We start from the raw sequence: 9,940 nt of genomic DNA on the forward strand, positions 1-9,940 counted from the left end.
TGAGATGACAAGTGTAAAAGCACCCGCAAGCTTATGATTGGTGGGATAAGCCGTAGATTCGATTTGCTCAGTGGTTATGGTATGTTGTGCAGTTCGCCCCCACAGTCCACAACCATGCTTACCGTAATCGGTATTAGGTGCATTAATTAGTTAGCCATATCAGGTTAAAGAGTGTAAAAGAGTGTAATCAATCCTGACGTCAAATCACATAGTCAAAGTTACCTAAGTAAAGGAGAAGAGGCGACATTCTTTTTTTTTTTTTTGACTCTCGGGGGCACCCCTTCCCGGATGACGGTCATGGGACACGTGCAGGAAGGGCGGTGAACTGGAAATTTACAGGTACCAGGTACATCAGTGTGCAATATTCAATTGGAGGATAGAACATGTACAATATACTGTATGTGTCTGCCTATAGGGCCTTGGGTATATCTTCACATCGCTCAAATCTATATACTCCGTCTGTCACTAACGTTCCTTCAACATTTCAAGGTTAGGCGACTAACTCTAATTGAAATCAAATCTCAAATCATTGCAACTAATGCACCCAAGACACACTATCAGATTAATTCTCGTCTTCACATGTCACTTTTCGACATATCAACTTTGCTTTCTTAGATACGGAGTACTCCTCCGTACAACACTATGAGATACAGAATACTCGAAAATTGTCCGATACGTGGGTACCAGGGCTGCAGGTACCTCGAAGCCAATGCCGATAATAATTTGACTGTGGGAAAATGCAGATTTTTTCGACATGGATTAGCCCCAGAGCCCTAGCAGCCGGAAAACTCTGAGGTTGCAACTGTCTCAGCCCATCTGTCTCTTTGGACCCTGTCTCTGTCTCGGGCACGTGCCATCTACCGAGTCTGTCTCTTAACCTCTCGACATCTATTCCCATGCAACAATTCTTCAGTGACAGAGCCGGCCAATGCCATTACATCCGGGTGTTCGATCTTTGGGCGCAAAGCTACAGCTCGGCCAGGCAACGGTAGACGAGCCATAATCGGATCCCGGAGTCGGCATTGCTGACTTAACCGCGTTAATGGAGTACGACTTTTAGATCAACAGCAGAAAATTCAACCCCTCCCCCCAAAAAGATGATTGGCCGACAATCTAAACATGGGTACAGATTCAGAGTGTCATTCTAGACTGATATCCCCTTGTCTTGCTGCCTCAGCCCCCATATGCTTGTTGCTCCAGGATCTTAGGATGCGACACGCCCGATGAACCCATATGCCATGGTCGATACGCCAATCCTGGTCGATTGGGTCTAGAGTTCAAAACCTTGTATATCGGGGAAGATGTTCCCTACCAAGTAAGGAAAGAGTTAGACGACATCTATACAATACCGTGAGGCTTTTCTGCTTTTCTGCTTTTCTTTTCTGCCTTGCTGAGGTAGATTAAAGTTTGACTTTACCAACGGTCGAGGCCTCCAGAGCTTCCATCCCGAGACATCCACCGGCTTGACCGGGGCAGAGAATTGGTCTAATTTACCATCTTGTATCATGTCAACACTACAAGATTCAGCTAGCACATCTATTCTGGTAATGGTACCATTTTGAAACGAATTTTCCCCGGCCTTTCGTCTATGGAGATTAAGCAGCCCAGGCTTCTATGGCTCCATAATTCCACTGGGTCGTCTGGACACAAGGTTCCTGTGATGGGTTACCTGTGTATCATTTCTTCCGAGATGGTTACTTTGAAAGTAGACCCGAGTTCTGATAGCCCACTACAATGAGCTTTAAATGCCTTGTGGAAAATTGGATTATTTCTCCTTGTCAGCAAAAAGTTTGCCCCCGAGACTGGGATGATCATTGGAAGTTTCCCCACTCTGTCATCCCAAACTTTGATCACCCTGGATCTACAGCCCGCCAGCACAGATCGTATCACGACCACGAAGCTCCCGGGTAAAAAGGTTTCAAATGAAGTATCCGACCCTGTCGACATGGATGGAAAGACAAGGCATCAACCGAACAAGGGTTAAATGGAAAGAAGAATGTCTCATTGGCTTGCCGCCCTCCAAAATTCTGGATATGAAGCGTGTCAGGCAGGAAATATGCTTTGGATGGCGCGTTGGATGCAGACCAGTTGAAGACTCCACTCATCATCCAGCAACTCATCCGGCCGTTTTTTTTTTTTGCCTCCCCGTGGCAATTCTAACCAGCCCTTGACTACCATCCTGGGAGTAGATCAGCCAACCCTAAGCCGTGCCCATGTAGCACGGAGGAACAGCTCAAGAAAAAACTTGCTCATCAGCCGAAACTCTCCCAGCGAAGAACTGCCCTTCTGGTCGAATTCCCTGAGCTAATAACAAGTGGGATGATGTTGTTTAGCGCCGATATTTCCTGTCACTGGGACCTTGGAGCGTCATGAACGCCCTTTCACATGTATTTTGGCTGTCATATTGGATGCCGCGGTTGCGGAGGGAATGCTAAAAGTATGGTGGCGTGGTGAGGGTTTCCGAGGGAGCTAGGGCCAAAGCTACAGGGAATATTTCGGCCCCTCCGCCATTGTCTGCGTAGCCCGTATCGTCTAGTAGGGGAGCATTCGGCGGAAAGCCGGGCCGGTAGGTAAGCTTTCCCCGCCAATTCAAGTCTCTTTCCTAAAAGAAACACGGATGCTACGTTATGCAACCCAATCCCGTTACCGGGAAATTTCAAGACAACTTTTGCCGACGAGGCTGGGTCTGTGTTTGACTTTGCTGAGATCTAATATCGATCTGTACATTGGTACTTTGGTGATTGAGCCTGGGATCTGGCACCCGAGGGCGTAACTAGTACGCGGTAGTGTTGGTACTAGGGCATAATAGGAAAACGTCCAAGTTGCCGGAGCTCCATTTCCTTCCGATGTCATCTCCACTGTCATGCGAAGATGCAGAAAGTTTGATGTCCCAATTGAAATCCCTGAAGCCTTCGGAGAATCGAACAGTCGAGACCTGCAACATTTATCTTCCATATGACGGTTTCGCCGTCAACGGCGTGCAGGGTTGTTGTCAGTGGAGTCCGGCACCTGAGCACCATATTTGTGCTGGCTAGGAGGGTGGGAAGATGTGGATTTGTGAAGCCTGAAGTCAGCAGCGAGGGAAAGCTTGTAAAGAGCGGACTTGCCCTCGGTGGCCATGGATTAGCATCCACTGCTACCATGTTAGGAGCCTGAGACAACTAGAGCCTTTTACCAGGGGTTTGAGCATTAACATGTCTAGTGACCACTGAAACGCAGTTGAATCCAACGATGATCATCATCCCCATGCACGTCGAAAAACAGAATGAAATGCTGGATGGTGAACTATCTTAGTAGGCTCGCCCATAGATGTTTTAGGGCGTCCTTACTTCATAGTAGCACGTGGTTGGGTTTCCATGGGTGATTCCAAGGTTGAGATGTTCCATGGTGGCCGTGAAGCAAATATAGAACAGTTGCTTCGAGAAGAACATTGGAAGGATTATCATGAACGCAAAAAAAACACTGCTACCGTGGATGAAGGAGTACGACTCGTGAAACAAGTAAGAAAACCGTGTGTGAAGTTCAAAATTTCTCTATCCCATTGCTTTTGTATAGACTGACGAATGCAAGTAACTGACATGCTGGATGTCTTTTTCGGGAATCATCATTATCAACCATGTCCTACAGTACAAGGAAAAGAGCTTCGGCCTAAATATGGGCCCGCCTGGAGAAGAAGGAAAAGTTCCATTCAAAAAGTCGTAAGAGAGAAACCGAGAAAAAGTTTAAGTAGTGCGCTTGGCGAACTCGACGCGGAGAATAAGGTGGCGGTAACCGACTAGCAGAAAAACAGGTTAGCAATCGATAAACTTGTAGAAAGAAGACCACAAAACGGAATATCGAAGACATACAGCCATCCACCTTCTCGCAAGCAGGAGTGGCGCGCGACGATCCGCATAGCTGATGAAAGCAAAGCCCTTGGCTCTCTGGGTTTCCCGATCCCGATGCGAGGAAGACTCTGGTGACACGACCGAAACGTTCGAAGAGATCCCGCAACTCGTTTTCCCTCTGCCAACTCGCTGACCTGTTTGTGAAAAAAAAAAATCAGTACCAAACCGAGATAAACAACAACGATGTTCGTAAAGCTCGTAGAAAGCGGAACAAGGGGCAGAACGTACGTTTGTAACTCTCAGAGTCGCCAAATCGTCCTTCTCGAAGCGACCACCCATCTTCTCGCCGCCACCAGCACCGCCCTTCCGCAGTGAGGAGGAACGTAGCTGGACTTTCCAGCACCGAGACCACCCGCATCGTCCTCTGCCTCGGCGCCACCAGGAGCAGCAGTGCCCTCCTCGACGGGGGCCATGGTATCCTTGAAGGGACAGCGGGCCGTGAAATGCTCTCCACTGCAAATACGACACTTGACCTTCTTGTCCTTCAGCTGGTCCTTCATGCTGCCCTTCTCGCCACCCTCCTTCTCAGCCTCCTTAGCGTTGGCCTTCCAGTTGACGCTGGGACGGAAGACGATGTTCTCGCCGACGGAAGTGGTATCGAACGTGGGACCGGCGGGGTGGCCCTTCTCGAGACCGAATTTGTCCCATTTGCGGCGTTCGGCGACCTGGGGGTTGACGTGTTCGCGGACAATAGTGGTCTTAATTCGGCGAGTGACCTTCACTTTCTTGTTGTCATCATTGTAGCGGTAGGAGATGACAGTCTTGGTGCCGTCCTTGTTCGCGATCACTTCTTGCGGCGGGAGCACAAGGAGGGGTCATCGAAATCTTCGTCGTCGGCCCAGTCGGCGCGGCTGAAAATTGAAAGTTTTGTTAGATCGTTATTTTTGTAGGGGGGTGCAAATGTGTATACTCACTTTCCGGTTGGAGACATGGTGTAAGTGATGGTGTTATTACGGCTACTGAATTTCTGGATTTCTTTCAAAGGCGAATCCGTTGTGGATTTAATAATTTCCTGTGGCGCAGTTGTGGCTGATGCTGAAAATCACGTGGTGCGGTGTGTATAGCCCCGAAAGTGTTCCAAGGCTTCAACCTCGTTTCAACACACCGATGGAGTAAACATCTCTTTTCTCCCTCGTGATAAGCGTGATGGTATTCAGCGAGTTCCGAATCTTGGAATTATCAACGGTAAAAGTACCGTTTCCAGACATAGTTAACGTCGAGGGTCCCGAGAAGATTTCTTTCAAACCAAAGCGAATATTTGTAGTGGACAGGGTAGTGGCTCGCCCTGGTCTCGTGCTTCACCTCGTGGAGTGACGAAGGCAGGATTAGAAATTTGGTTTTATTTGCAAATTTTGGCAATGTTGACGCGCAATTTCTTCACGTATATCCCTTGAGTCTTTCCTACCATACTTTCTAGTACTCACGTTTTTGCTAAAGAACATGTATTCATTTCAGCTTCCTTATATATAAGATGTCGATATAGCGAAAAGTTCATGGAATTACGAAACAGATTTACTAGGCCAAAACCCTCCTCAAAACCACTCCGATCACCACTAGATCAAAAGCCCATCAAAGCCTTCTCGGTCCAATCCCACAATCTCTCCGCAAGCGCCCTCATCCTTCGCTGTCTCATCAAGCTTCCCATCCTCCAATTTCCCAACAGGCTCATAATACCCTCCATTCCGAATCTGCGCCTTGTCCACAGTAGCCACCCAAGTCTGATTAAATGCACCCTCATGCGCCTTGATAATCACCCACCAAGTAGTCCCATAAACAATCATCCTATCTTTAAGGCTAAGATCATTAACAAGACTCGTTCTCGCAACACCAGGATGTACCGACACCGATGTGATAGCCGGAAACCTCTTCGCGAGCTCGCGCATACAGCAAATTGGCCAGCTTACTCTGCCCATACCGCCGCCACGGCCCGCCGAACGCAATATCCTGTGTCGTCTTGGGCTTATCGAAGATGATTCCGCCGCGCGGGTGCAGCCCCACCCTTGCGAGGTGAGGATCACGAGGCGTGGGTTGCGGGAGGCTTCCAGGAGGGGCAGGAACTTTTGATCAGCAGTGCGTGGCCGAGGTGGTTGGTGCCGAATTGGACCTCGTAGCCATCTACCGTTAGACCAGGGGGGTTGGCCATGGTCCCCGCGTTGCACATTGGGATGTCTAGGGTTTGGTGTTGGCTAGTGAAGTGCTCAGCGGCTCCTTTGACGGAGGTCAGGGAGGCTAGGTCACATTTTATGAATGTCACTGCGAGATCGGGGTTGGTTCCGTGGATTTGTTTGATCACTTTTTCTGCGCTCGTGGCATTACGGCCGCTGAGGTAGATGTGTGATGGGTTGTGCTTGGCGAGGTGGATCGCCGATTCTGCGCCTAGACCGCCGGTTCCTAGACTGGTTGTTAGTTGTGGACTTGGAGAAAGCAAAAGTATTAATTTCAAACCTCCTGTTATAAAGATAGACTTTCCCGTGAGATCAGGGATATCATTTTCAGGGTTATAATCGGAAGGCATGGTTGAGATACAAAATTAGGGCTAGATGTGTCACACGCAATATTGGGTTTGAAATATGCTGAACTTGCTCGGAATGAGGAATTATAATTTCAAAAAGAGAAGCAATGAGGTTTTCTCTGCCTTTTATATCTGGGAAGTGCACGTTTCCCATAAGCAAGAGGCCAAAGGGTGCTCGAGGTCAGTATATAAATTGCCCGATTATGAAGTATAGTTCCAGCGTATGGCCCCACATGTGGCTTGTCCAACCAATGAAAACCAAGATTTTCCGAGCTCTCCAATGCCATCTAGCCATTCTATAATCATTCATCACATCACCTGCCAGAACGGCTTGATATTGTATCGAAGAACAAGCGGTGACTTTTTTTGAATTGCTCCGAGTCCGACGGTGAAGGTTTTACCAATGGAGTAGAGAGGTATCGAACGCTATACATGTATATTTTAAACCGTTTTGCCAGCTAGCCGTGCCAAGCGCCCGCCCTGGACGGGCCTTGGGCATCTCCTAGTTGCCATGGACGGGCGATGCCGTAGTCTAAGAATGCACTCTTTGGTCAAAGAACTGGCTGGTAACATACACTCCCCTCTACTATAAATATATATTTCTAATAGTTTAGAGTTAATAAAACCTTGAATTAGCATAACACTACTATAAAAGAACAAATATTAATTTTCATCCGTAATTAATAGAATATAAAGGCTATTAGCGCTAAATTCATCATATTTTCATAGATTTTCTAATTTATTATAGTGATAATATCTAAATTTTAGGACATGAAGCAGAATAGTTATAAAAAACAGTTATTTATTTTGATTGACTTGGGGACTTTATAAACGCTAAGACTATTTTTTTTATGCAATCGTGGGCTTTCGTGGGGGCCTAATAGGGGCCGCCGATAGGCCGGGGGTTAGGCTTTTAGGCCTAAAGGTTTGGCCCCTGTCCACTGTGGGCTGGGCTTTGCGGAAGCCTATTCGGCATCATTACCCTTATTGGTTAGGAGTGATCCGCTAAAATCGAGAAGAGAAAGGCTGCCGTGGATCCTTTTCCTTTAGAGCCGGCGATATGGATGGCATTTAACGCGGGCTAGCCCGTTGTCCCTTGATTAATATCTCTATTCAGTAGTCAGGGCGATACACGTTTCACCTGATACCCGATCTCACTGCACCAGCTTATCATCTACTCTATGAGTAAGTTCTGGTCTTTGAATGAAATCGTCTGTTGTTTTTGATTCGAAATGGGTGCGTAGGCGGTTCAGTCGATGAAGTGTCCACCTGGTCATCTGTTAGTTAGCACTTAACTCAGTCAAAGCGGCTTGGGACCCCCACCTGATAGAATGGATTGGATGGTGTTCGATTCTCCCATGTTGATGGACGCGGGTTTACCGAAGATGGCGATTCTGGTTCAAGGCTAGACGATGTGAAAAAGCCAGACGTTTGAAAACAAGTCGCAAGTCATGCAAGCGAGAAAAAGGAACGAACCCGTGAAATGTGGGTGCACTTTTCGATCGACGATGCAGCCACGACACATGATTTCATCACCGCCGTCGGTCGATCTGAAATTCGATACTTTCAGACTTTTTTGGGAGTAGATTGGCACTTGCAGGCTCCAATCATGACCTTCTTCGGGAGGCAGATTAACAGTCTAGCTGAAATTGGCATGCTTCTTCGCACTCTGGGCGATTGAGGGGGTTCAGCTCGTCAGCCATGTACGGAGTAGGGTAAACAAGTCTTTTTTCCTGGTGGGTGATTATTCGATCAAAGTCAATAGCCGATGGCTCACTAATTATCCAGTGGGTCATTGGAAGATGTCTCAAACAATTTCACTAGTGTGAAGACGTGGCATGCCGGAATAAAACTAAGAAGAGATAGAATGATAAAATACTACGCGCAGGAGCTGCGAGGGTTGGCCAAAAAGGTACCTGGGGGCTCCAAGGGTCACCATGATGGAGTTTGCGTCCATTCTCCTGCAATTTCTTCATCGATCTCTTCTTAGACCCATTCATCTTTATTGGAAGAGGAGCAAGACTATGCCGAGGCTCAGAAGCTCAGGGTCTACCAGTCACAGTTGCTATGCTCTTGGTACAGAAGTTAAAGTGAAGACTATAGTCCTGGGCCTTTGGCAACGAACCTGAACCGAGATTCCATGGTATGTGACAGGGATTAGGGAGATGACGGAGAGTAATTCCAGACCCTCAGCTCAAACGGTGGAGTGTGAAGATACAGATATCATCGGTGAATCTCATATGTGGAGACCCTGCACTATGTTGTAGATCAGATCATCTTGATGACGATCTGCAGAGCCACACACATTCCTTAGAGGCCCACATGCAGGCTATGTGTGGGTCTTGACATGATTTTTCACTCTTTAAATATGTTTTTCGGTAGCATTGATCTTTAGATGTCCTTAGCGTGGATAGCATATTGTGAAATACTATTGTGAATGCGAACTGGAATACTACACACGACCTTAGGCCGTGGTTTTGGATTCATTGTTGTCCTGACCAGCGATATCCACTGAGAGCCGAGGTAAAAGGATTTAAGGGCGATAATTTAATAAATATTATACTGGCCATAGGCCAAGAATTTTGTTCAATAAACCACCTAGGATCGACGAAGAGCATGAATTATCGACAATGCTTGCCTGAAGAGATCGCAAAGGGAGCGGAGTCCACCCGTAGATCTCAGATGATCGTCCTAGAAAATGATGTATGATCACTCTGTTTGACCCCTGTATGCATAGGTAAGTGAGTTACTCCCAATTCCGTCATTCAGGGTGTGATCGATTGCTGTTGATTACTAGCGGTATGATTAACGAAGAAAGCGTTGAGACCATTAATTATGTAGTAGGCAAAGGATTTTTTACTGTTCTGAGTATCCCTGACACCAAAGCGCGAAGCTATCCCCACCTTTAGCGAAGTGACTGAACTTCTCCATTTGCGAAACCGTGGTCTTCTGGCTGAGAAATTTGATAGTGGAACGATATTCAGCTGAAAAGGCCATAGTTATGGAGATCAGACCTGGTTGGAACGTCCCTCCACAGGTTCCCGTAAGATTTGTCCAGGTCTAATTGGAACTAACTCATGAGGCCCATTTAACCAATTTAAATCAGAGGAAGTAGTATTGTGGACATGGCAGGCTGGATATCAGATATATTGACAATCATCAGAAATATCTCAGCTTATGCTCATTGAAAACTCATGGTCCACTAAATTAATAAAATTCAATCTTTGACGTCACTATATCTCTAACTCAAACTTATAAATGTCCATCGCCGTTCTCTTTGTTATATACCTCTCTGACATAAAATCTTGTAAAACTATCTTCAATTATGCGTTTGACAAACTTCCTCTGCCTGCTTGGCGTCCCATTCGCCACTGCCATTGTCCCATACGCGGCTGCGACGAATATCCCACAAACGCCCTCGGTACTGTTATGCCATCCTAGGTCGACCTGAGCACATTGCGAATTATAAAGCACACCGACTGGGGATTGCCAAAAGCCACTACGAGCTTGCGGGAGGATATAGCTGTTGCTGTGGCTGTCC

The 9,940-nt window shown here is 47.0% G+C and overlaps 4 protein-coding genes across 4 annotated transcripts; 2 read left to right on the forward strand and 2 right to left on the reverse strand.

The window, feature by feature from the left end:
• Positions 1-2,166: 2,166 nt before the first annotated feature.
• N7447_007484 (uncharacterized protein) lies at positions 2,167-3,035 on the forward strand (the record flags this gene model as incomplete). Its single annotated transcript, XM_057231746.1, is given in 4 exon segments — positions 2,167-2,314; positions 2,334-2,450; positions 2,474-2,570; positions 2,810-3,035. Coding segments are annotated over 4 exon segments (588 nt in total), but the record flags the coding sequence as incomplete, so codon positions are not given.
• Positions 3,036-3,356: 321 nt separating this feature from the next.
• On the forward strand, positions 3,357-3,702 carry N7447_007485 (uncharacterized protein; the record flags this gene model as incomplete). The annotated part of the gene is made up of 2 exons (XM_057231747.1): positions 3,357-3,500; positions 3,628-3,702. 2 exons carry the CDS (start codon positions 3,357-3,359, stop codon positions 3,700-3,702), a joined length of 219 nt encoding a protein of 72 aa, XP_057086837.1.
• Positions 3,703-4,126: 424 nt separating this feature from the next.
• Positions 4,127-5,095, reverse strand: N7447_007486 (Eukaryotic translation initiation factor 3 subunit G; the record flags this gene model as incomplete). Its single annotated transcript, XM_057231748.1, has 2 exons — positions 4,127-4,677; positions 4,993-5,095. 2 exons carry the CDS (start codon positions 5,093-5,095, stop codon positions 4,127-4,129), a joined length of 654 nt encoding a protein of 217 aa, XP_057086838.1.
• A 345-nt stretch (positions 5,096-5,440) lies between these two features.
• On the reverse strand, positions 5,441-6,402 carry N7447_007487 (uncharacterized protein; the record flags this gene model as incomplete). The annotated part of the gene is made up of 3 exons (XM_057231749.1): positions 5,441-5,944; positions 5,992-6,278; positions 6,333-6,402. 3 exons carry the CDS (start codon positions 6,400-6,402, stop codon positions 5,441-5,443), a joined length of 861 nt encoding a protein of 286 aa, XP_057086839.1.
• Positions 6,403-9,940: the final 3,538 nt, after the last annotated feature.

The sequence above is a fragment of the Penicillium robsamsonii genome, assembly GCF_028829455.1.
Source record: "Penicillium robsamsonii strain IBT 29466 chromosome Unknown utg000003l_segment0_segment0, whole genome shotgun sequence".
Taxonomy (NCBI): Eukaryota; Fungi; Ascomycota; class Eurotiomycetes; order Eurotiales; family Aspergillaceae; genus Penicillium; species Penicillium robsamsonii.